Raw genomic sequence first — 27,560 nt, forward strand, 5'->3', positions numbered from 1 at the left:
ATGATTGACCTAAAGGACAAAATCTGTACAGGTACTTGTAGGTGATGGTCCTAAACCACAAAATAGTGTATCTACTGAGCTGGCTTAGAGAAGCTTATAGATACATGTATATGTACCCTGTTTATTTATACCATGTTGTATTTATTGTCAACCCATTGGGCCGGCCTACTTTCTGGAGAACCATTCTAACCTAAAGTAATTCTCTCCCAACCTATGTAATATACTGTTCACTCCTGCCTTTGTCCCGGATGTTTTGGGACCAGTTCTGCTGCACTTAAGTATTACAAGAGAACAGTTGTCAGTCCAGCTGGGACCCGAGCTTTCATTGCCTGACAATGGAGAGACATTGCCTGACAATGTAGAGACATTGCCTGTAGTATTACTAGTAGTATTTTCAGTACAGTTTACATTTCCTAGAATGTGTATGTATAAGCATGTGTATATGTATATACCCCTGCATTTTGTCCCCGAAAACATAGTGCTCATTTTAAGTTTGTTGTGCCAAGAAGTGTTCAGGGTACAAACTAAGTATATTTAGAGCTATATATTTTAGGTTTATTTTGATTTCTAGATCTGGCATGTTAAGTGAAGCATGTGTTGTGAAATTTATATTTTGTTTCTTTCAATTTTAAGTTTGATTATTTTGTACATTCTGCCATTGTGAATGGCCTAACCTGTTATTAAGGCAGCCCTCATTTTTGAGCTGTACAATTAGAATAGTAATATTTAATATTAATTTTATTATTTATGTGTTATTCTTTGCATGAGATTTTGTTGTGTGCTTTTATAATTGTCCTAAAACAGTATTAAGTGGGTTTTATACTAAATCAATGAAAAATGCACTTCTATTTATGAACTGCTTCTGCAAGATTTCTGTTAAATTCTGTAGCAGTGTTTGTTGATTTAAATGGCTGTTAAACAAAAAAGTATCACTCGTTACAGATAGTTGTCTTTCATATAGTCCCGCTTTCATATAGAGGGTATTTAGGAAATAGTATGTAGTAACAATAGTTACACATATGACATCCCTTTGCATTGCGATGTCATTGCTCTATGGTACTCGCGTGTCAGTCTGTCAGTTTTAACATGGGGCGATATAGAATATAGAAATCTTAATTAAACTGGATTTATAGATTAATTGCCTGATCTATGGTCTCGGATGGGTATAGGTATAACTCGTTGAAAGAATGTTAATAATCGATTTGATTAAAACTCTAAACTGAAAAACCACCATATTATTAAGGGACAGCCAGTTAGCCCTACCTTGCCATAAGGCAACAATGCCAACGCCATTTTTTAATGGGGGCTTCACTCGGTTGTTGTGAGGATGAAACTGGGAAATTCTGTATTGTCATGTACGTATATCTGGCAGATGGTGGTGATTTCTGCACCAGTAAACCTGGCAGTAATAGTCATAACTTCATTTCGTTTTTATGCTGTCATGGTATATAAGCCAATCAGTTATTAGAAAGTAAATGTAGATGCAGCTGTTAACCATGCGCAACATGGTCAGAGATTAGCGTAGGACAAGAATGTACAGATTCCATACAAACCTTTTTGCCGAAGACATTTTTGGTATTGTTCATTTTCTGATACTATTTTTGTTGTCATTGAGAAAAACAACAGGATGCAGCGAAATTCAGTTTGATTGATTATGACTTCATATGATTATGTAAGATAATCTCTTTTACACATTGTTCTGTTTATATCCTTTGTGACATTTACTTGTGGCCAATTTAACTTACCTTAATTCCTCAACCTTTTTGCATGTGGAGCAACTTTTTATGCATGTTATGTGTGTTTTTTTTATGCGTAATTTGATTTTGGAGACAAAACTTCACTTGTTAGATTTGCCTGTGTCAGGGCTTCACAAAAAGTATGGTTTTATCAGTTTAGAACCCATGGAAGGTCGTGGGTTTTCCCTGGGCTCTGCCCGGTTTCCTCCCACCATAATGATGACCGCCGTCGTATAAGTGAAATATACTTGAGTACGGCGTAAAACCCCAATCGAATAAATAAATTTATCAGTTTGGCTACACAGAATAATGCCTTCACAACATGGTTGAGTAAACAACTTACAAATATGCAAAAGGTTGAAGAATTACAGTATGCAGATACTGTTAAAAGTATTTTGTGTGCATTGTCTGTGTGAATGTTCTCTGCATGTGTATGCACCTAAACTACCCTAATTCTTCAACCTTTTGAAGCATCTCTACAAGCAATATTTCTAAAAGTTTTGAGAAAACTGTTGATCACAGAAAAATAATTTTCATGGTTTCGTGAAGCTTGTATCTTTAGTGACACAAACAAGGCATTTTAGTGTCATATATCATAGTATTTGTATGCATAAATTTCACCAAGAATATATGGTGCTTTAGAGGTCAAAAAGGTTGAAGGTTTTCTGTATATACGTGTATACATACTGGTATAGTCTTATCCTGTAATGGGAAGTACAAAAGTTTGGTCTACATGCATATCAAATAACAGGATGTGTAATTAGAACAACAATGATATGCAATCAGCTGGACTTGAATGTGTGTATAAATACATCTGTTAAAGTATACTATCCCTCCCACCCCCACCCGAAAAAATGCAGTTCGAACATGTTGGTGACACCAGTTTCTGAGTTGCACATCTGGTTGTGTCCTAGCTGGTGTACATCATGGATCAATGAGGTTCCACTGCTTAATTATTACAGGATTTACTGACATTCTAACTTTCCCATTGTGTATGAACATGGCTGAATAACAAAACACATTTTCATAACTGAAAATTCAACCCTATAGATGCGCTATTTTTTCGACACCTTATACATTTCTTAATGATTGTAGAGATGTACTCTATTTGTGGTGCAAATTGATTGACTGCCCCCCCTGTTTGTTGTGTAGCTCTGTTGACATTTCACGTCATGTACTTGTTTACTTGTTTGTTTCCCTCTGTCATATCAATATGAACTCGCGTATATATTTATAACAGGATGCACTGTTACTAAAGCTGTATGACTCATTCTAACATTCCGTGATGTCTAGAAGCATTTTTTTCCCCCTAGCTTCTAGAGCTACATGTATCCTTTGTTAACATATGTAACTGAACAACAGGAGTTCAAATCCAGCAGATTTGTTTTTTTGTTTTCTTTTTTCGTTAGAGAGTGACTTTTGACATTAAAAGAACAGTTTTTTTTGTCCTAAGAGAAAGTGCTTTAACATTATGCAGAGTAAAATGTATTAAGTAACATTGTATGTTGATGTTGTTGTAATGTGTAGTGTTGTGGATTCCTTTTACATGTATATACAGTGTAGCGCATTACTACGTTTTACATATAGCTACCTTTTTACTTTTAATTTTATTGCCTGGATGCATCAGATATACGTTCATTATTTTTTTTTCTTCAGTCATAATAAAAATGTGAAACCAAAAATTCTATCTAGTCTTGTTGATTTCAGTGAATAATAATTGTAATAATACTGAAATGTTCATCTTTCAGTTTGATTTTAAGTTCTTCATTTCAATTTATTTAATTTATATTTAATGTCATTATGGTATGGATGTTGCTTTTGAATCATTTTGCTAAGTCATTTATGTGCATATTTCCAAGCATTGGTCTGCATGTCTTCCTTCCTCCCCCCATTTCCTTGACCATTTTTATAAATGTGTTATACTTGTATTTGGCATTTTCAAAGCGATTCTTTTCTTCTGATTGTCTGCTTTATTCATTTTGAATGTCCTACTTTTTTCTGTTTTATCGCTTGTATTTTTTGCTTTTATATTTTGTATTTTTTTATTTTTATGTTATTGTCAGTCTCTTTGCACCAGCATGTTTTGTTTTCATTATGGCCTGCGTGTTAATTACCATGCATGTATTTGACCTGAACTTTCTTCCATGACAAAGTTATTCAATTGACGTAATTCTAAGAGTTTTGTTGATCTTATGAAGGCATTTTGAGCTTTGTTTGGAATGTAGGAGGATATCCTACTGGAAAACTTTGTACCAAGACAAGTCTTTATTGAACTTTATTTGCATCTTAAAATTGCACTTTTTTTTTGGACGATTTTTGAGGACAAATGCAGTAAGTTTATTGTCTACAGAAATGTTTTCTTGTTGTTTTGCTTTTAGATTTTACATCTTTATAATTTGCAAACACCTCTTCCTTTTTTAACCCCACAGTGAGTCATCAAAAAATCTTAATGAACATTTCTAGCAGGTATGTTAACATAATTGTTAATGTAGCAGGGTAGTAAGCATTACTGTTCTGTCAGCCTGAAGGTTTAATATTTGTCCACACAACCATTCAGTCAGTTTGAGGGTTACTTTAAGAGATAATCAGTGTGGTGGGGCAGCCTCCTTGATTTACCATGCAGTCATGCTGCTTGAAGGTTCATCAAGGTTCATAGCTGACCGTAGCTTGAAGGTTCATCAAGGTTCATAGCTGACCGTAGCTTGAGGGTATCGTCAAGGTTCATAGCTGACCGTAGCTCCAGGTTCATCAAGGTTTATGGCTGACCGTAGCTTGAGGGTTCATCAAGGTTCATAGCTGACCGTAGCTTGAGGTTTATCAAGGTTCATAGCTGACCATAGCTTGACGGTTGATCAAGGTTCATAGCTGACCGTAGCTTGAAGGTTCATCAAGGTTCATGGCTGATCGTAGCTTGAGGTTTATCAAGGTTCATAGCTGACCATAGCTTGACGGTTGATCAAGGTTCATAGCTGACCGTAGCTTGAAGGTTCATCAAGGTTCATAGCTGACCGTAGCTTGAAGGTTCATCAAGGTTCATAGCTGATCGTAGCTTGAGGTTTATCAAGGTTCATAGCTGACCGTAGCTTGAAGGTTCATCAAGGTTCATAGCTGACCGTAGCTTGAAGGTTCATCAAGGTTCATAGCTGACCGTAGCTTGAAGGTTCATCAAGGTTCATAGCTGACCGTAGCTTGAAGGTTCATCAAGGTTCATAGCTGACCGTAGCTTGAGGTTTATCAAGGTTCATAGCTGACCATAGCTGACCATAGCTTGACGGTTGATCAAGGTTCATAGCTGACCGTAGCTTGAAGGTTCATCAAGGTTCATGGCTGATCGTAGCTTGAGATTCATCAAGGTTCATAGCTGACCGTAGCTTGAAGGTTCATCAAGGTTCGTAGCTGACCATAGCTAAGGTTGAGCCGCATTGATGGGTCATGCAATTATCATTGGGTTGATAACTGAATCTGATTGCTGCTTTAATGACAGATTTAATGGCAGTAAATACTGTGCTTAAAATTGTTTTTCTTTCAACAATTTACTGTGGCTATTTACTTTATGGCTAGTGATGTGCATATTGCCTCTACTCAAGCATATATACAGTAAATTTAATGACCATAAGTTTTGCCCTTGACCATTAAAGCTGCATATTTTGCCTAATTCTGATACATCCACGTTTTCTTAGAAAGGTCTTTTGAAGTTTGTTTGGAAGGCAAAATGATTATATCCGATTAGAAAAATGTGTAAGTTTCAGCTGCAAAAGTAATAATTTGTGATATTAATTTGCCTCCAGAAACGATTTTTGTAGGGCAGAATTATAGATCATTTACCATATGTAAACAGTCTGTGTTAAAACTCCTTTATACATAGTGATTTCATTAAACAATGCAAAATTCTCAAGGGATTTTGTGAAAGCGTGAGCTAGAGTATCCTAATACATCAGCCTTGTCATGTAAAGCTAACCTACTACGCAATATTTGCCATGACATTCTTTTTTTCTTCTGTTTTGTTTTACTATGTTTTCGTTGCAGTTGTTATGAGCAGTAAGACATTTTTTTCTGTGCTGCCTTGTCATCATGTGAGCCTAGAGCTTGCAAACGTTCCATACAGAATATGAATTTTGCCAAGACAGTTTGATTTCTCAGACTACAGAGCTGTACCTCGTGATATTAACTGATGGCAGTCTGATACCAGTAACTAAGGTTATTACATGCCTGATTTTGCCGTGTCCTTATTAAAGCACAGGTACATGTAACAGGAGGTACATGTATACAGGAGGTCAGTGTGACCGTATTGATCCCCAAGTACAGTGAGTAAAACCAACATACACATGTGGACTACACTGTACAGCGTTGTCACAGTAGCATATATGTATGTGTATTGATATAGGACATACCCTAAATCCTCAACCTTTTCGTATTTGAAAAAGCAACTTTAAGTGCAATTTATGCACACTTTTAAGTTGATTTTGGAAACCAAATTTCAGGGCTTCACAAAAGGTATAATTTTACCCGTCTACACAGAATAATGCCTTCAGAATATGCTTGAATAAACACCTTGCAAACAGGTGAAAAGGTTGAATTACAGTACTTTTGCATTGGGTAATTCCTTATTCCTAAAGGTTGTTCCCTGAAAAAATTTTATTAATGTTAACCAGTATATATATATATATATATATATATATATATATATATATATATATATATATAGTCAGGGAACTCATTGCTTTGCTTGGTGCACCACTGTAGCCTCTCAGCATTAAGGTTAGGGTTTCTAAATTCACTTTTCTCTGCCGTGCAGTACATATGTGTCAAAACAGCTTGCTACAAGTACATGCTCCATCATAATATGATCAATACAGAGTTTAACCCTCTGGCTGCTGATCCATTCATATCATAGAAAGCGATCTGAGTTAATGAACGATTATGGCTAAAAGTGCCACTTTGGCAAAACTGCTGCATTATTGTGGCAAGAAATGAATCTGTGGGTACTGTTATCAGGATATTTGATGTTAGACTTGGTATAGACATACAGGACAGATACTTTAAGTGGACCTAAAATCTGCCACTAAAGCTGAATTAAGTAATAAAGTAGTATTCTAGAAATGTTCTAAAAATATTTTTAAAATTCTACACCAGTTTGGCGCTCGTCTAGGGAGATGTTTGCGGACACAAGCATCGTGTTTTAGCCGTCCTGCCCACTTCAAGAAACTGAACATAGCAAGACCTTCATTAAGATTTTGAAAAGATATTTTCATTCTAAATCTGACTTAGCTAAGGCAAAAATAATGCAAACCCATATAAATTTTTTTCAAGCGCTATCACTCCCGAGGCGGTTTTCTTGCCTACTCACACTGACAAGTTACTGCAGTATCCTGTTCAACATGCACGTATGTGGCACAAGCAGCCATTCTCAGTTCCCTCCTCATAGATGTGTGGTTAAAAATGCATCAGTTTAACACTTAAAACCAACGGCAAAATCGAATTTATTGCATCAGTATCTGTCTATCCACTATGAGAAATCACACCGACATTCAAGAGCTGATAGGTTTTCTGACATGACAGCCAGTTATTACTTGACACTTTTGGCGCTAGTGACTGGCCAAGTTCATAAGGGCTTTAACAACATGGCTAATCGGAGTGAATTGTCCGTCTGTGCCATATCCTCAGTGCTGAACTTCATTTTCTCAGCTTTCAAAATTTACAGAACTTTTCACATATTTTTCTGTGATGACTGTGTCCAGTATCATTTTTTGTGTGAATAAATAGTGGGAGACTTCATGTTCACTTTAGTGTATTGATAGTGTACAGGATTGGTAATCTGCTCCAATACAGCAAATAACACAAGACATACTGTGATACCCAAGAATCTTCATTCATTCTCATTCATTCTCATTCATTCCAGTTGAATAGTATTTTTAAGCTTCTGTACATTTATGTTATTTACATGTGAATTGCATGTAAGTCGCCAAATATTTTGTCCCCAAATATCTCGCCTTACAAGACAGGATTTGATGCCCGACAATGTCTTCGTCATGCTGATTATTTGCAGGCTTACTCTAGTAGCCATTGATATTTCTAATCTACAGTTATAGGGTTACCTGGAAGGTTTACTGGAGATGGACAAATGATCTAGGTGATAAAGTACACCTGTCACACAGCCTCCTTGTATATCGATACAAAACCTCCAGTTAACCCTTTCTTTACCATTAGTCTGGGTGTATTATTGTATTTAATACACGTCTGCATCCTGACAGGTTCTTCGCCAAGATAAAGGCTGCAGCACTGAAATGGTGTAAAGCTGTTAGGCATTCATACTGATGTTTTCTGGCCATGCACAGTAGGTCTTGTCCTTTGTATATGCCGAGTTGACATTAAACCATAGTCTTCAATTCTTGATTACGACTGAAGTTCTGAACATTTTGCAAAGTTTATTGTGGAGCTCTTAATTATTTTATGGAGCATTGATCTACATAAACAGAAAAACCCAATCTATATTTTCAAGATGACAACTGACTAAAAAAGAAAAAATCAGTAAAAAATGTCCAGAATGTTGATTCCTTTTTCTCTCTCAAGTTTTCTGGGACATGATAGAGGACAGTGCTCATGGAGCATTGGTCGAGAAAAACAGAAGAATCCAATTAAATGTTCAAGTTGTCATCTCAGTTAAAAAAAATCAGTAAAAAATGCCAGAAAGTTGATTTACTTACTTCGTATTTCTCGCCCAAGTTTTTTTGGACATGATGGAGGACATTCTGAAAGGGGCTCTTATTGAGTGAGAAACACGAAGTAATGCATCACCATTTCGTGTGGCCTTGCATGAATTTTGCTGGGAATAACTTGCCTCGCACCAATATTGCCTACACAGCGTGCTACATTTACATATAGCTCTGTGTGTAAAACTCTATAAGCCTACATGCTCAACGTATGTGAAAAAGTTTGTCGGTTATTTGCCAAAGGGTGGTGGTTTACTCTTAGTACACTAGATAAATCCTCCGTCCTTGAAACTGACTCCCATCTTGTATTATGTGAAATATCTCAGACCGGCAGTAAACACCACCCAATCAATTAACTCTTTGGTTGTTTTTAATATACTGGGAAAAAATTAATGTTTGCATGTCAAATAATGTGACTGTGTGCATGTATGTGTGAATAGAATCAAGAGACAATTTTGCCTGGATCTGATCTAATTTGATATTGTCACCGCAAATACTCCAGGTCAGGCAGAACAAGGGTTAAAATCAATATGGCATATATATATATACAGCATTGTTATTGTGAATCACCAGGTCTGCCTGCCAGGAGTGTTGCTTGCAGCTATATGCATACTGAATACACTTTTGTATTATAGGGTAGAGGGTTAACCCTTGCCCTCACCAATATTTATGTATGTACTCTAGATGTTAACAAATTCTATTATAAATAAAATTATGAAAGAAGCATTGTGGAATTTGATGCATTAACGTAACATATTGTCTTGGCTCTTGACTATTGAAAATTAATATGTATTTAATTTTAATCATCACCGGTCATTTTATTGCCCAATCAACTCAAACTTAACCCTTGTCAGTGAAAGATGCTCTTCTGTTGTGACAGATAAGGTTTTTCTTAACTCAGTAATTAACATGTGCTCTTCCAACCTATGAAGCATGTATGGATTTTCTTGTGTTTTTTTTTCTTTTCTGAACCTACTTTTATTTATGCAAATAATGAAACAACAAATAATATTGATATTGATATAACTAAGTTTTGTTTAATTTCCTCTCTGAATGCTGTATCCTCTAAGGTATTTGTGAACACAAGAATTTATTAATATACGTACATTGCTGGAACATAAAGTTAACTGGAACTTTTGTTATGCACTGTGAATGTCTTTATTTGTTTCATCACTGTTGATGTGTTAAGCCTTTTGAATGCGGTTTTGATGGCTTTATTTTCTCACTTTTGCTGTTGCCTTATTTTAATTTTTCGCTTTGTTGTTGTTGAAATGTTTGTCATGTGTGTATACTCTTGATTGTATTTGTTGCAATAATGTGCTATTAGCCAAATAATGTACATCTGTTTGCAACAAGTTTTAAAGAGGTAAACTGCTTTGTTGTATCTATTATATATCAAAGCACATAAAACCAAAATGAAAAAAATTTAGCACTACATATGGCATTAGTTACATGGTTACTCAGTGATGGGATACGGAACTATATGGTGTCAGTAATCCTCATAGACACCTCGCCCAATATGAAAGTCACTGACACCATATGTTTCTGTGTCCTATCACTGAGTCACCATGTAATGAATTTGTCCTGCAAAGACCCATCAATTCAGTGCAGAAAACCGATGTATAGGTGAATCTATACACCAGCGATGTGGCCATTGTAGTCACATCTCGACAAAGGGAGATAACCATCTCAGCAGACACATTCGAGAAAATATATCTTTACCCCACATTACCGTTGCTGTCCAATGAAAGGCAGAGTATTTTGTCTGATGCGGGATAAATGTACATATTCCATCAAAACTTTATGTACATGTATATTCCATAGTACAGGCCTGTTTTATGCACCTTTCATAGTGCAGGCCTAGTCTACCTTTATACACATTCCATAATGCAGGCTTACTTTATGTACATGTATATTCCATAGTACAGGCCTGTTTTATGCACCTTTCATAGTGCAGGCCTATTCTACCTTTATACACATTCCATAATGCAGGCTTACTTTATGTACATGTATATTCCATAGTACAGGCCTATTTTATGCACCTTTCATAGTGCAGGCCTAGTCTACCTTTATACACATTCCATAATGCAGGCTTACTGTATGTACATGTATATTCCATAGTACAGGCCTATTTTATGCACCTTTCATAGTGCAGGCCTAGTTTACCTTTATACACATTCCATAATGCAGGCTTACTTTATGTAAATGTATATTCCATAGTACAGGCCTGTTTTATGCACCTTTCATAGTGCAGGCCTAGTCTACCTTTATACACATTCCATAATGCAGGCTTACTGTATGTACATGTATATTCCATAGTACAGGCCTGTTTTATGCACCTTTCATAGTGCAGGCCTAGTCTACCTTTATACACATTCCATAATGCAGGCTTACTTTATGTACATGTATATTCCATAGTACAGGCCTGTTTTATGCACCTTTCATAGTGCAGGCCTAGTCTACCTTTATACACATTCCATAATGCAGGCTTACTTTATGTACATGTATATTCCATAGTACAGGCCTATTTTATGCACCTTTCGTAGTGCAGGCCTATTCTACCTTTATACACATTCCATAATGCAGGCTTACTGTATGTACATGTATATTCCATAGTACAGGCCTATTTTATGCACCTTTCATAGTGCAGGCCTATTCTACCTTTATACACATTCCATAATGCAGGCTTACTTTATGTACATGTATATTCCATAGTACAGGCCTGTTTTATGCACCTTTCGTAGTGCAGGCCTATTCTACCTTTATACACATTCCATAATGCAGGCTTACTTTATGTACATGTATATTCCATAGTACAGGCCTATTTTATGCACCTTTCATAGTGCAGGCCTAGTCTACCTTTAGGCCTATACACATTCCATAATGCAGGCTTACTTTATGTACATGTATATTCCATAGTACAGGCCTGTTTTATGCACCTTTCGTAGTGCAGGCCTAGTCTACCTTTATACACATTCCATAATGCAGGCCTACTTTATACATGTTCCATTGTGGACTGGAGGCCAGCGATTTTAGGCCTGTTCCATGTATAACAAAGGCCTGTTGTATACATTCCCCATGATATACATGTAGAGCTTTTTTGTTTCATGAATTGATATCTTTATACTTGAATTCTTCATGATCTTTTCTGATAGGCAGATAGGCCCGTATGCATATTCCAAATTATAACAAATATAGTTACAGTCCTACATTATTTTTCCTTATGCGTTGTGTAAAATTTTTGAAAACATGGTTGCTTTTAAGACTTTTTAAAACTATTTTATTTTAGTATTAATTTAGTTCAAGAATGCATAAAAAAAAGGACTTGCACTTTGTCATAATGATTTCATGCATCTAATTTTTTTTATTTTGATGAGATCTGAAAGTGCAAATGTACAATTATCTTTTTTCTTACATCAGAATTTCGAATGGATACAGAAGTGTCATGAAAACTGTAAACCATATTGTCTGGCACAAGAATGGTCTCCAGCTGATCCTAAAGGACAAGGCTGCACCAGGCTAAATCATATTTCAGTCGAAAGCAGGACACGCAAGCTTTTTAAAAAGTATCATACTTTATTATTTTAATGAGATTTCGCTGAATAACACGTAGAAAAAAAAAATAACAATACTCCACCGATGGCAGCCATCTTGAGAATTTTATCCAATCAATTTGCAGGGCCAAAGCTATGACGTGGCCTTTACCCATTCACTTCATGAAGTGACATATGATAGCACAGAACTACTGTATAAGGTATCATTTTGAGATTGTTGGCAACGATTTCATTTCGTGTAGCGGAAGGGCCATTTCACAAAGTGCTGTGGGACACGTCTGTATCATTTACGGACCAGCACAGACGTACATGTAAAATCAGTTGATTTACAAGCCGTGTAATATTCAGTGATGGTATCACAAAATATGTGAGGCAGTAGCATGCCGTCTCGGCTCAAACTGCCATCATCTCCTCAAATACAATTTTTGACATTCATTTTAGAGCTTAATCAATTTTTTCTTCTGAATTTATTACAGCTGAAGAATTTAAGTTTTGCTCCTTCATCTTTGTCACATTCAGTGGATGTTTTTCCTGTTTTTGTTTTTTTTTTTTATACATTGCAGTAGAATTATTGAAACCCCCTTTCAAGCTGATGTGCTTTCTCTGACATCCGCAATTAGTAGCTAGATCAGCACTGCTTTCATCTTAGAAGCCATCGCTACAAATCTGAAGCTTAAATCCAGCTTTGAAACTGAGCATGAATGTAGTTGCATAGCAATCCTGTTGTAATTTTGTAAACATTTAATAGGGGTAAAAGTCACCAGCACAATTCCTCTGGCCAGAGGCTACGACCTGAACCAGGAATACACTGGCCGTGCATCTGCAACTAGGCTCTTTAAACAGGGTCGCTAAAGTTCCTTGTAAATGATATAGTAGGCCTACTCTAACAACAGTTCAAACAGTGCAAGAAATATTCTTCCAGTATGTCCAATTTCCAAGAAAACTATGTTTATCACATGGGCCTTCATCGCTGAAGTCCACAACTTTTATCTGACACATAGGCTACTGCTTAGACTATTATACGGAATCAGGTGCTGTCTTTCACTTGAAGTTTGTCTATGAATTACTAAATGCAGGATTTAATAAGAATTTGATTTCTCTTTTTCTAGAATCAGGACTCTACTTTGTCAGAGCAAAAGTCGAAGTTGCAGTCCCTGGAGAAGGAGAGAGATGCCTACAGGATTCAGATGGAGGAAATGTCCAAGGGCAAGCAACAGGTAAGAACTTTCGATTTCCATATTGTATATTGCTAGTTACAGTACTGTCAGCGGGATGGCATCACAGGCCTTCGCTGGTTCAGACGGTCACAGCGCTAGAACTGGCTGCAAACATGAGGCTCTTGACCACTGCATCCAATGCGAGTTCAAGTCCGGCTCTCGCTGCTTTGGCTTGAAGTCAGAAGGATTGTCAGGTACCCTAAATGACCTAAAATTTTGCCTAAAAAGGTGCATTTATAGAGGCAAATAAATGTTACAAAATATTATTTATTATTGCTGAAACTTCCAATTTTCCAGTAGATATCATTCCATGTTACAAGCAAACGTCAAAACACCTTTCTAAAATCATTTGAACTCTCAGAATCAGGAAAGTTAGTCATGGATAAATCTTATGATCATTTTGGGTACATGTAACTTGCTATGGGTGGTGATTTATTTTGGCCAGTCTGTTTTTTTTTGTTTTTTTTTTACTCCAGAAATGTCTTCTATCATGTGTTAAAATGAAATATGCTTGAGTATGGCACCAAAAAAAAAAACAAGGAAATAAAAAGTATGACTTAGTGATGTGACTTCTGCTGAACACACAAGGCCACCTTTATGGGATTACTGGCACTTGTACGTCAGCTCCCGCTCAGCACTATCTCCAAGCACTTATACTGTAGTTCCCACTGGGCACTCCCTCCAAGCACTTATACTTTAGTTTCCACTGGGCACTCCCTCCAAGCACTTATACTTTAGTTTCCACTGGGCACTCCGTCCAAGCACTTATACTCATGTTCCCACCAGGCACCCTTAGTTTCCTCTGAGGGCTCTAGTTTTCTCAAGGCACTTGTACTTCACTTTCCAATGGGCACTCTTGGTTTCAAGTGGGCTCTCAGGTGTCCTCCTAACACTGATTTCCTCCAGATTTCCTAGCCTGATGTTGAACACTAACTAAGTCATTAAAAAACCAAAATGAAAAAAATTTTACACTGCATTTGGCATTAATATATAAGTCAGTAAAAAAACCAGTGTGTTAATTTTTGTATTGTTTTGTTTGCCAGCTGTCCATCAAGCTATCAGAACAGGAGTCCACCATTAAACAGCTGAAGGAGGACCATGAGAAAGCTGTGGCCTCACTGCGGGCCAAACTACAGGAGATGGAGCAAAGGCTTAGTGAGGCTGCTCAAGTCAGTTATTTCCCTTTATATCGGTAACTTCAGGCCTACTCGATTTGTGTTCGTACAGAATAATTCTTCTGTACGAATAATTCTTTTCTAAAACCAGCCATTGTTGCATGAAATAAATGAAACCATTTCAAACATGCAGTTATATGCAAACGAAATTTGACAATGACCTTCTGTGCAACTGTACCGAGATGCTTTGATAATAAGTATTATAGTTGGTGTGAAATGAATTCATCACAGATGTACTATACTTAAATTATAGCACGTGTTTTTTTTTGGGGGGGGGATTTCAAAATTCAGTTCAAATTCATTTGTTGAGATTTAACGTACAGTCAGAACAGTTACATTTCATTTATTTATTTGATTGGTGTTAATGCTACACTCTCAAGAATATTTCTGTTAATATGCACAGAACATTTGCTAAATTGTCCCTAGATAATTGTTCCTAGATATGCCAGAAGTTACTGGTTCAGATCTTAAGCCTGTATTTTCACTGATCCACATGTGAAAAATCTTCTGATTTCTGTTGAAAACTTTGTCTGAACTCTCATGCAGGAAGCGACACAGAGTAACATGATGGACCTGGAAATGGCTGATTATGAAAGGACGATCGAGTCTCTAAATGCTGCTCTGGCTGAGAAGGACAGCTGTATACAGGCTCTGGAGGCTGAGGTAGAGAGAGTCAACTCCATGGTGGCCTCCTTGCAGAAGGAGAACGGTAGGGGGCTGTCATTGTTGTTGCTTTCAGCATTTGCACTAAGTTTAAAAGAAATTGTTTAATTCAAGACCTGAAAAAGCTCTGAAAGTTCTCTAATTTCAAGAGAAAGATTAGGGAGTCTGAATCAGGCAGAGAATTGGAGCCAGGATAGATGTGGAAAAAAAAAATTCTTGCCTATCCACAATAGATTTTCTTGCTTTTGTATTTATTATCATGTACCTACTGTCTTCTGACGAAAGGAAGGAGGTAACAGATTGGTAAAAAATGAAAAATCACTGTCACATGACTGTGCTTGAATTATACAAAAAAGGTTTGTGAGAAATGATCCTGTTTTGTTATTTTTGTATAGAGTCCCTAGATGAACAGAAACTACAGGCAGAGGATCGTGGGAACAAACTCAAACAGCTGCTGGTGAAGACCAAGAAAGACTTGGTCGAGGCCACCAAACTGGTACTGTGCACACACATTTTGTTTTACTGAATGATTGAATGCTTTCATTAGGATTGTTGCCTCCCTTTACCACAGAGCTCTTTTTTTTATACTCTATATATAAACTCTTTATACTCTTTTATACTCTTACTTTATATACTCTTTTTTTTTTGGCATATTAAATTTTTAATGGATAGCAATTTGGGTATTAAGGTCCAGGCAGAGAGGAAATGACGTCTGTTTCCAAACAAACAGATATATGATTCCAAATATGCTTAAGTGTTATTTTATGCTGCTGTCTCTTTAGTGTGTGTTTTAATGCCTTTTATGTATGGGATCCACTTGTTTTCTGGTTTATTGGCTACTTTAACACATATCGTAGGCATTTTGTTCATCGTTTCAAAAAGAAGCATCAAAGTGCCTGTCAAAATTTAACATACGCAAGACAGCAATATGATGTGATAATGTGAAAATGGTTGTGGGTACTAGTATGTTCTTACATGTGATAATGTGAAACTGTTTATGGGTTCGAGTATGTGCTTACACATGATAATGTGAAAATACTTATGGGTTCTAGTATGTTCTTACATGTGATAATGTGAAAATGTTTATGGGTTCGAGTATGTGCTTACACATGATAATGTGAAAATACTTATGGGTTCTAGTATGTTCTTACATGTGATAATGTGAAAATGTTTATGGGTTCGAGTATGTGCTTACACATGATAATGTGAAAATACTTATGGGTTCTAGTATGTTCTTACATGTGATAATGTGAAAATGTTTATGGGTTCGAGTATGTGCTTACATGTGATAATGTGAAAATGTTTATGGGTTCTAGTATATACTTACATGTGATAATGTGAAAATGTTTATGGGTTCTAGTATATACTTACATGTGATAATGTGAAAATGTTCAGGGGCTCTAGTATCTATACTAATATGTACCAGTGAAAACAATGAACACATGTTGTCATGAAATGTTTAACCAATCACAAAGATTCCGTGATACCATCTGGCTATGAGAAAGGGGTTAAGTAAAGCATGTATGCCTGTCAAATTTCAGTTTTAAGTTGGTGCAAATAAACAGCGACATACTGAGTGTGTATCATGTTTTGTGTTTGTTAGACATCAGAACAGAAGACATCGGAGGCTCAGCTGAAGGGACAGTTGGAACATCTCATACAACAGGTCGAGGAATACAAGGTCAGTCAAGGTCAATAACTTCAAAGTGAAATTCTGGCAATTTAACGTGTTCAAAAAATTCTCATAGCAAGACATGGTTCCCAACTCCCGGTACACATGAGATGAGCTTAAATCCCATTCTTCAAAAGGGAGTTACCAGCCCGGATAGCACAGTTGGTAGAGCGTCCGCTTCGGGACCGGTAGATCCAGGATCAATCGTTGATCGAGTCACACCTAAGACTTTAAAAGAGGAAGTTGTAACTTCGTCGCTTGGCATTCAGCATGAAAGCGATAGTGCAACAACTGGTTGACCCGTATCAGTATAATGGCTCGGGCGGGTCGGCTTACTCGCCTTCAGTAAGTCATCTCAGTGAAGCAGCACTAAAATAAAAGAGCGGTGGAAATCCGTCCTGCAACAAGGAGGCACATTACATGTACATGCACCCTAAGGATTCCTTCGTCGTCATATGACTGAAAAATTGTTGAGTACGACGTTAAACCCCAATCACTCACTCACTCACTCGATGGGGAGTTTGACAGAATGGAAGAAAATGTTGGGGGTCAGCAGTGTCACACATATTTGCTGTTGTCCTCTCAAGGTACAGCTGGCAGATTTGGCCATTTGTTGTGTGACCCCTACAGTGTCAGTCAGTGTGTCACATATCTACTGTTGTCCTCTTGAGGTACAGCTGGCAGATTTGGCCATTTGTCGTGTGACCCCTACAGTGTCAGTCAGTGTGTCACATATCTACTGTTGTCCTCTTGAGGTACAGCTGGCAGATTTGGCCATTTGTCGTGTGACCCCTACAGTGTTAGTCAGTGTGTCACATATCTACTGTTGTCCTCTTGAGGTACAGCTGGCAGATTTGGCCATTTGTCGTGTGACCCCTACAGTGTCAGTCAGTGTGTCACATATCTACTGTTGTCCTCTTGAGGTACAGCTGGCAGATTTGGCCATTTGTCGTGTGACCCCTACAGTGTCAGTCAGTGTGTCACATATCTACTGTTGTCCTCTCAAGGTACAGCTGGCAGATTTGGCCATTTGTCGTGTGACCCCTACAGTGTCAGTCAGTGTGTCACATATCTACTGTTGTCCTCTTGAGGTACAGCTTGCAGATTTGGCCAATTGTACAGTGATCCCAACAGTGTCAGCCATTGCTTCAAATATTTTGTCACTGGCCCCACTGGCCCCAATAACTCAGTTGGTAGAGCGTCCACTTCAAGGGGCGGAAGATCCAAGGTCAGTCCTGGGTCAGGTCAGATCTAAGACCTTAAAAGAAAAAGTTTTAGCTTCTTCGCTTAGCGTTCAGCATTTCAGGGAAGCAGCACTAGATAAAAGAGGAGTGGAAATCCTTCCTGCAACAAGGAGGCACATCACAAATACATGCACATATGTGATCCTGCAGTGTCTGTCAGCATTTCACATATTTACTGCTGTTCTCTCCATGTACAACTGGCAGATTTGGCTATTTCTTATGTGATCCTGCAGTGTCTGTCAGCATTTCACAACACATACTGTTGTCCTCCCCACGTGCAACTGGAAGATTTGACCATTTCTTATGTGATCCTGCAGTGTCTGTCAGCATTTCACATATTTACTGCTGTTCTCTCCATGTACAACTGGCAGATTTGGCTATTTCTTATGTGATCCTGCAGTGTCTGTCAGCATTTCACAACACATACTGTTGTCCTCCCCACGTGCAACTGGAAGATTTGACCATTTCTTATGTGATCCTGCAGTGTCTGTCAGCATTTCAATATTTACTGCTGTTCTCTCCAGGTACAACTGGCAGATTTGGCCAATGAGAATCAGAAGCTGGAGCAGCGCACTAAGACAACGACAGACTCCAGTCAGAGGTCATTGAGGTCGCTGGAGAGTCGGGTCCAGAGTCTACAGGAAGAGCTGGACCTTGCGCGGAGTGAGAGAACCTCCATACAGGCTGAGTTTGAAAGCTATAAGGTGAACCATTGCAGATATGACAAATGTCCTAAGCATAGCTCAGTTAGATTGATTTCATTGTATACTGTGATTCTTTGTGGGCATTGTATATTTAGTCTGGGGGGTTGGGGGGGGGGAGAGGGAGGGGTTGTTTTTTGTTATTAGGCTTTTGTTGTAAGATTCTGACTTTAGATCAGAGTTACGTTAATAGACTTACGTTAAAATTTCAGTCATTTAACTTGGTAGGTTAATTCGTATCAGTTATTGTAGCTGAAGTTGTTTTACAATGACCTACCCAGGTTTAATGTTGTCAAGCAATATTTTAACATAAGAAAATAACAATTTTGAAGCCATTGGAAGTGTTGATTGCCTCATGATCCCGTGGCCTTTCTGACTATTTTTATCTTTTATTTAAGTTCATTGTGACATTCTGATTTTAGGTCACAGCTTACTGTGCCCGGTTTTTGACTATTTATGACTCGGATTCATTATAACAGTCTAATTTTGGATGTCAGTTCACAATGCCTGGATTTATTAAGCTGGGATTCATTGTGTAACGGGAGCAGCTTTCCAGTGCTTATACTAGCAGTAGCTAGTGAGAATTTCCCTTTAGCTCAATTGGTAGAGTGCGGTCTTCGGCAGCTAAGACCCGAGCTCGAACCCTGGTGTGACCTTTGTAGTGAAATCCTTCAACCATTATAATTCTGATTTTATATTACAACTGCTCTCTCCTTTTTGTTAATATCTAAGGGCCTAGGCTGTGTTATGATTTGGGGCAAATGCATGTCAAGGGAATGGATGAGAAATAAATTATCCAGTCAGAGGGAGACACGTGACAGTTATTGACCAAACAAAGCACATTTCTCACCAGCACCTCTCCATGTCCAAATTCGAACATAACAGTTTTTCGACCACAGAGGAATGATGATTTTAAGGAATTGAAGTCAAACTAATATAAAAAAAACTGTCAGAAGTGAACTATTTATTCGTGGAGAAACTTGTAGATTCAGTTGAAGCTTAAATGGAAGGTGCTTCCTGATACAGTAGCGTTGCCGAGAATTTGATGACCATGTGGAGCCGATTTGGGCAGACTCAGGCCTACAACTTCTTCAACTCGGGTCACATTCTTTGTCTGGGTGACGGTAGCTATGGGGCCAGGCGCGCTGACACAGCCATCTGATGACTGGGAGAAAACAACAGTTGGGTGTAAAACACGTCTCAAAGAGCAGCGTTGTCCTTCAGACGGACTCTAGCTGTATGTAACTGATTTCAGACTGACCTCATTCTGGTGGCCAGTTACAGACATTGTCCCATGTAATCCAACACCAGCGTGGCTGAAAACAGTGGCTGCAGTGGCGCAGAGACAGTGGTTTGTTTACCGTCAACTAAGCCCTGCATCACGGAAGATGTCAGCCCTCATGTAGCACAAGCTGTTCCCTCCCATCACATGGATGTAATGCTAGTAGTCCGCCGCTTTTGAAGGGGTTACTAGTAAAAGTACATTGAAAAAACACATCATTGCCCATGATGCGCTTATCCAGATATAGTACCTAGATGCTTGTTGTTTGATGCAACCTCTGTATATCTCATAGACGGGATAAGTGCCTATTGGCCACATGATGTCAGTAATGGTAAATATTTCACCTTTAAGCTTTACTACTTGACCAACTTGACCAAGTTCAATTTGCCTTTGTCCTTGGACAGTGTGAGCTGTCAAATTTTTAAAAAAACAGGCTTTCTGACAGCACATTCCAGCCCCCCTATTTTATTAGTGAAATGGAATAGTCTCAACTGTGTATTTTTTTTTTTCAATTTGAGCACACTTGGCTCACCATTAATTTTAATGTTAAAGTTTTTGGAATTATGTTACTGTATTGATTAGGCAGCAATTCATGATAACATTCTGATTTTACAAGGCCTGGTTTTTACTATTTATTGGGCTCGGATTCATTGTAACGTTTTGGTTTTAGGTCACAGTTTGCAGTGCCTGGTTTTTACTATTTACTAGGCTGGGATTCATTGTAACGTTTTGGTTTTAGGTCACAGTTTGCAGTGCCTGGTTTTTACTATTTATTAGGCTGGGATTCATTGTAACGTTTTGGTTTTAGGTCACAGTTTGCAGTGCCTGGTTTTTACTATTTATTAGGCTGGGATTCATTGTAACGTTTTGGTTTTAGGTCACAGTTTGCAGTGCCTGGTTTTTACTATTTACTAGGCTCGGATTCATTGTAACGTTTTGGTTTTAGGTCACAGTTTGCAGTGCCTGGTTTTTACTATTTACTAGGCTGGGATTCATTGTAACGTTTTGGTTTTAGGTCACAGTTTGCAGTGCCTGGTTTTTACTATTTATTAGGCTGGGATTCATTGTAGCGTTTTGGTTTTAGGTCACAGTTTGCAGTGCCTGGTTTTTACTATTTATTAGGCTGGGATTCATTGTAGCGTTTTGGTTTTAGGTCACAGTTTGCAATGCCTGGTTTTTACTATTTATTAGGCTGGGATTCATTGTAACATTTTGGTTTTAGGTCACAGTTTGCAGTGCCTGGTTTTTACTATTTACTAGGCTCGGATTCATTGTAACATTTTGGTTTTAGGTCACAGTTTGCAGTGCCTGGTTTTTACTATTTATTAGGCTGGGATTCATTGTAACGTTTTGGTTTTAGGTCACAGTTTGCAATGCCTGGTTTTTACTATTTATTAGGCTGGGATTCATTGTAACATTCTGAGTTCACATTGGCTGAATTTTACGATCACAATTCTGATTTTAGATTAGAGTTCATAATGTCCTGAAGCAGCAGAAGACGAAGACTCCTCAGGAAACCATATTTGCGGAGAGTGATAAGGCAGAGAAGTGAGTTCAAATATCCATGTTACTATTTTGTATGCAGCTGTATTAAAATACTTTTGGAACTTTAAGCAAGATGGAGTGTGGTGAGGGCCCACTTTGGCCAAGGGTGTTAGCATGCCAACATGACGTAATGACCCAGGAGCCTAACACCAATGCGGTGGCCGTGAGTTCAAGTCACGTACCATATGTGGGAAGGTGTGGCAGCAGCCTGCAGATGGTCAAGGGTCTCTGCTGGATTTCCTCCCACCGTAATACTGGCTGCCATTGTATAAGTGAAGTATTCTTGAGTACGGTGTAAAACACCAATCAAATAAGATAAATTAAATAAATTAAGCAAGATATATTTTATTTCCAGATTCATTTGGCAGATCTGCAAACCTGAAATTTCGGGAAAAAAAGATAATTTACTGTTCCTTTTTGACTGCCATCATCAACATTTTGGTCCATTTTTATTTCTCATGAAAATTGTTGTCATGGTCAATTTAAACTTGCATGTTTTATTTTCATAGAGAAACAATGCAATATTTTTTGTATTGAGGTTCATTCAGTGTGTAAATGGGAATGGGACTCCTTTATTAATAGCACATCGTGTGATTTTATGGCCAGTCACTGATCTTTTCTTTGGATAACTCATCAGTTTCATTTTGATATTGCCAGGGATGGGAATTTTAAGCTGATCAGCAGACTTTCCTGAAAATTTATAAAGTGTCCAACAGTTAAACAAAATGTCCAAAACTAGTTGTTATGCTAATGGAGGTCAGCTAGTTATCACTTTTTGATGGAAGTTTCTTTTCCTGTATTTCCCCCCCCCCCCCCCTCCCCTCTATGTTTGGGATTCTTACTGACTATTAGCTATGTTTTTATCTTTAGAGAGAGACTTGAGAAGATTGTCGAACAGATGAAGGCCAAACATGAAGAAACATGGTGAGTTACAGATTTGAGGTCTGTGTCTATTACATCAAATATCCAGTAATCTCTACAAAAGGTCATAACCTCAAATCAGTAGTAGGTATGTGGCCATCTGTGTCATTGCCTTGTCTCTGTTTTGCTGTATGACATGTGAGAGAAGACAGTGGTGAATATATCTCACTTGGAATGATTGGGATTTAAGCTGTACAGCATTATTATGTGTCAGGATTTTGTTCATGAGCAATTAAAGCCTTTCGCAGTTTATATCTTTAAAAGTAGGACAGCCATTTCTTTAAAGATAGATGAAACAGTTCTTTTTTTATTGCCAATAATTATGCAGTTTAGGATGTGTAATGACGTATAAAATTTCTCAGTCTTCTTTTTGTGTGGTTAAAAACTTGCTGTAAAGTATCGTTTGATATTAAAAATGCCCCCACTGGAAAAATGCCAATAGGGCACCAAGCCTGAAAGTGATGATGTCAACAATGATAGCTCTCAAAACAACTCTGTGGACATGATCTGTCCCCACTGAAAAATGCCCTAGCAGCCAGCCTGGAAGTCCAGTAACCTGCAGTGATGATGTCAACAATGGTAGCTCTCAAAACAACCCTGTTGACATGATCTGTCCCCACTGAAAAATGCCTTACAGCCAGCCCGAAAGTGATGATGTCAACAATGATAGCTCTCAAAACAACTCTGTGGACATGATCTGTCCCCACTGAAAAATGCCCTAGCAGCCAGCCTGCAAGTCCAGTAACCTGCAGTGATGATGTCAACAATGATAGCTCTCAAAACATGCTCAAAGCTCAAAGCATGCCAGAGATGCACAGTGACCTAGGAGCCTCTCGCCAATGCGGGCGCTGTGAGTTCAAGTCTAGCTCTTGCTGGCTTCCTCTCTGGCCATAGGCTTACGCCAGAGTTCTGCCATCATTCTGGATAATCATTGGCTTCCCCTTGGCTTTGCACGGTTTCCTTCCACCAGAATGTTGGCTGCTGTCATATAAGTGAAATATACATGAAATAGTAAGTAATTGAATAAATAAATAATGCAATGTTTACCCTTTGCAGTGAGACCCTGCTTGCCATTCGCCATGAGAACGAAGTCCTACAAGAGGATCATGAACGACTGCTGGACAGACAAAACAGACTTCTGCAGGAGATTCAGGAGAAGGAAAACTCCTACAAACTCAGGTTGGCAGGATCATGCTAATAAATTTACCATAACTAGGCCTTGTCGTGTATTTTGTGTTTGTGGTCGTGGCTTTGCCCAGAGGCTCTGCCCGGTCTCCTTCCACCATAATGCTACCTGCCCTTATATATAAAGTGAAATATTCAGTGTAAAACACCAATCAAATAAATAGTGCTTTTCGTCTGTCTGTCCATGTGTAATACCTACTGATTTCAGCAGAGTTTCAATCAGATGCTTATATATATTGCACATAGACGGGTAATGGCAGTATTAAAGATTTGCACTATCTCAAAATCTATAGGCATGATTTTATTATTTATATAAAAGGTGAAATGTCAGGATTTCCTTCACTGATAAAAGTGATATCTCGCTGACTAGAGTTAAATATTAGCTATATATTACTTTTCTGTTGAGAAAAGAGAAAAAAAAAATGGAAGAAAGAAAATAGATAAATTTAGAAATAATGCAAAGGCAGACAAATGAGTAAAGCAGCTGAGATCAGATTTGCTGTACAGGTGAGCCTATCAGTTGGATGGGACTGTTCATGGTTGTACATGTAAATTTACTTCTGGACAACCCCACTTTCAGTCCTTGGGCACTCTAGTTTCCTTTACCACTAAACTTGGCCACCATCATGCGAGTGCAAGTGAAAAGTTTTTGAGAATGCTGATTTAGGAACAATCAGTGTGTTACAAGGTTATTGACCTCTGACCAGTAAGACTGCAAGTTTGAATCCAGATTTAGCTATTTTAACTTATTTTCACTAGTTTGGCTTTTGCTTTTAAGTTTGTTGCAAAGGGCTGTGATTTACTGCAACATAATCTCTGGTTTTCTAAACCTACGTGTATAAATCCATGTTCCAAGACAATCTTGTTATTGTAATTAAATGGAGTGGGATTTAGCATTGAAATATAAATGCATTATGACAAATTTTTCTTGGTGCAGTTTTAAGATTTTGCAGATCATATGTATTTATTTATTTATTTATTTGATTGGTTTTTATGCCATACAAGAATATTTCACTTATACACTTGTAGTTCAATTATACACTTGTAGTTCACTTAACTACAGCCAGCATTATGGTGGGAGGAAACTGGGCAGAGCCCATGCGGGTGGCTCATATATACATGGAAGACACAAATGTGTTAATATAGAAAGTGCATAACTGTGTCAGAAGATGTTTAGATTCCCGCTAAGTCAACATGTCAAGAGGTCCAAAAAAATACAGTTATTCCAGTTCCATGCAGTGGACATGTACAGGTACAAATTTGAAAAAAATTTTATATTGTCAGCATTTGTTTTCTGAAATTCTGTTTTATGAAGTCCTCCTATTCATTTATGACTGTTTCCTCTCTGATCACAGATTGGAAGAAATGACCCTTAAAAGTCACAGCAGTAACTCTGACATGGCTGAGACGATCAAACAGCTCACAGCTCAAAATGAGCAGCTTACACAGTCATTCAAGGTGAGTGACCTCCCTTTGGGAACTCTTTACCTTCATGGTTTGTAATGTAGTTATGCACATTGTTAGCCTTGTAGTATCTCAGTGTACAAGTTTGGTAGTGGAACTGTTGAAAAGTTCTGAACACAACATCAACCCAAACTGGACATTTAGCTCTCATTGGCATTCCTTAGTTAACACTTGGGGAGTTTTAAAGTTGAGGTTGTACATGTGGTGGATTAAGGGAAATTCATCATGAACATCAGAGAAGGGGCCCATTGACTGACAAAATACAGTTAATGAAATGTGAAAAGGGTTGCATTGGTTGATAGATTGTCACAAAAAGTGGAAATAAAGTAAGAATCAATCAAGAAAGTTACGGCATTGTGTCGTCGTTTTGTTTCAGAGCCAGATAAAACAGTCCCAGGACGAGCACCAGCGAACCGTCACAATGTTGAAGCATCAACTGGAGCTTGCAGAAAACGATAACTTTCGCCTTCGCCAAGAACTTCAAGGCACACAGCAGAACACTTCCCAATCAGTTAATCAGCAGCGGGTCACACGGTCCACTGAAAAAGACACAGTGGATAGTGGAACAGAATTCATGGATATCAGCCAAGTGGAAAGGCAGTCAGGGGAGGTAACTCTCTAGTCATCACCTTCACTGTTTGTAAAAAAAAAAAAAATTAAATGTAATTATCAGGGCCTGACACAGGACATTGTTGATCCTGTCAAAAGCATTTGAGACTTAGGAAGTTTGGGATCACAAATGATAATATTCTCACTATTTTGTGTTATGTGCTTATAGAAAAATGGTGAAACTCAGAGCGTTTTGAATCAGAAGGGTACCAAAACATTTCTGCCAGATCAACCTCTCCTTTTACTTCGATGTTTTCTTCTCGATTACTGCATAAAACAGCAGCTAAATATATAAAATAAAATATATTCTTGTATTTTCTTAGCTTTTAATCAGTGTAAATACAGTATGTGTACATCTAACTGTGTGGCCATGTTCAGTAGTTGAATATGAAGAGATTATGCTAAAACAAAAGGAATACATAAATAATACAATCAGGCACTCATAATAATTAAGAGACTTAACATCCACCAATGTCATGTTCATCTTTGTACATGTACTGGTCATCAAATGCAGGAAAGTTAGTCAGTAACTCGCTGAAAGTTAGGGATTTGTGTGTTAAAATGCATTTGCCATACGTGGGAATTTCTGCCAGCAACCTGCGGATGGTCGTGGGTTTCCCCCGGGCTCTGCCCAGTTTCCACCCACCATAATGCTGGCCGTCATCGTATAAGTGAAATATTCTTGAGTACCGCATAAAACACCAATGAAATAAATAAATAAATAAAATTCATTTGAGACTGATACACAAATTTACAAAATTGTTTACAGGGAATGGAGAATGTGGAAGCTGATAAATGTACCAGAGTAAGTAGCTGTTCACATTTGCTGATTTTTTAAGTATTTTATGCTGTATATTACTATTTAATTCTTTCGATATACTGCTGTAGTCAAGTTTATTTGCTACTAAAAAATCAAGCACCTTGTTGTGTGGAAAGAGCATGACCTGCAGCATATGTAACACTTGAGCCACTCTAGCTGAAACGCACCCCAAGCACTCACTCACTCATTTACTCTCTCACTCACTCTAGCTGAAACTCACTCTAGCTGAAACTCACTTTACACTGTAGACCACTCCTGAAAAAACATGTACATGTAGAGCCACATACATGTATGTAAGTTATTCACCAGCTGTGGCAGTGATATGCATGTGCAAAGAATGCAAAACTTATCAAAATATTATAGAAATAATGTTCTGTGTGTATAATTGGGACCCCAACAAGTCTTCAAAGTGCAAGTGGTACATGTTTGTGTGGGTTGTTCAAGCAAAGTCTGAGTAAGAATACTATGTTATATATGCCTTAAACATTCTTCCCCCAAATATTCACTTAAAGATCATTAAAGTAAAAGTTATAAAATATTACTGTTGCTGTGAAAAATGTTCCAATAGGATATCATCCAGTTTTCGAAACAGACATTTCTTTAACAATCATGCAATGGACATGACAGAGTCCGTGTCGGATTCTGGCAAGGTGACTTAGTGACAGTAATTTTTTATATTTATTTGCATTTGCATATTTCTTCAGACTGCCCCTCGCATCCAGAGCCCTACTTTGTCCTTCGAGCAGTTGATTACCTCCCCTCTACCAGATGACAGTGTCAGTAAGTATGTCTTTCTAGTTAAATATTTGAACTTATATTTCACCAGCCATATGGTACCTAAATTAAAAGTTGTTAAATTGCATGCAGGCTGCTAGGAAAGGTGTAATTAAATTCAAACCCCAAAGAGCACTTCACCAGTTTTATATGTGTTATGTATTTATTTATTTATTTATTTATTTGATTGGTGTTTTACGCTGTACTCAAGAATATTTCACTTATACACCAGCGGCCAGCATTATGGTGGGTGGAAACCGGGCAGAGCCAGGGTGAAACCCACGATCA

General features: G+C 37.9%; 1 protein-coding gene across 1 annotated transcript in view; it reads left to right on the forward strand.

The window, feature by feature from the left end:
- Nucleotides 1–27,560, forward strand: part of LOC135479284 (GRIP and coiled-coil domain-containing protein 2-like) — a 49,554-nt gene that overhangs the window by 13,905 nt on the left and 8,089 nt on the right. Inside the window, exons 9-21 of the mRNA XM_064759104.1 lie at nucleotides 13,110–13,217; nucleotides 14,261–14,386; nucleotides 14,939–15,101; nucleotides 15,451–15,551; nucleotides 16,659–16,736; nucleotides 18,496–18,675; nucleotides 21,420–21,502; nucleotides 22,370–22,423; nucleotides 23,477–23,599; nucleotides 24,961–25,063; nucleotides 25,446–25,679; nucleotides 26,448–26,483; nucleotides 27,203–27,278. Of these exons, the coding sequence (XP_064615174.1) occupies nucleotides 13,110–13,217; nucleotides 14,261–14,386; nucleotides 14,939–15,101; nucleotides 15,451–15,551; nucleotides 16,659–16,736; nucleotides 18,496–18,675; nucleotides 21,420–21,502; nucleotides 22,370–22,423; nucleotides 23,477–23,599; nucleotides 24,961–25,063; nucleotides 25,446–25,679; nucleotides 26,448–26,483; nucleotides 27,203–27,278 (1,465 nt within the window). The remainder of the gene's footprint in view (nucleotides 1–13,109; nucleotides 13,218–14,260; nucleotides 14,387–14,938; nucleotides 15,102–15,450; nucleotides 15,552–16,658; nucleotides 16,737–18,495; nucleotides 18,676–21,419; nucleotides 21,503–22,369; nucleotides 22,424–23,476; nucleotides 23,600–24,960; nucleotides 25,064–25,445; nucleotides 25,680–26,447; nucleotides 26,484–27,202; nucleotides 27,279–27,560) is intronic.

The sequence above is a fragment of the Liolophura sinensis genome, chromosome 12 (genome assembly GCF_032854445.1).
Source record: "Liolophura sinensis isolate JHLJ2023 chromosome 12, CUHK_Ljap_v2, whole genome shotgun sequence".
NCBI classification, from domain to species: Eukaryota; Metazoa; Mollusca; class Polyplacophora; order Chitonida; family Chitonidae; genus Liolophura; species Liolophura sinensis.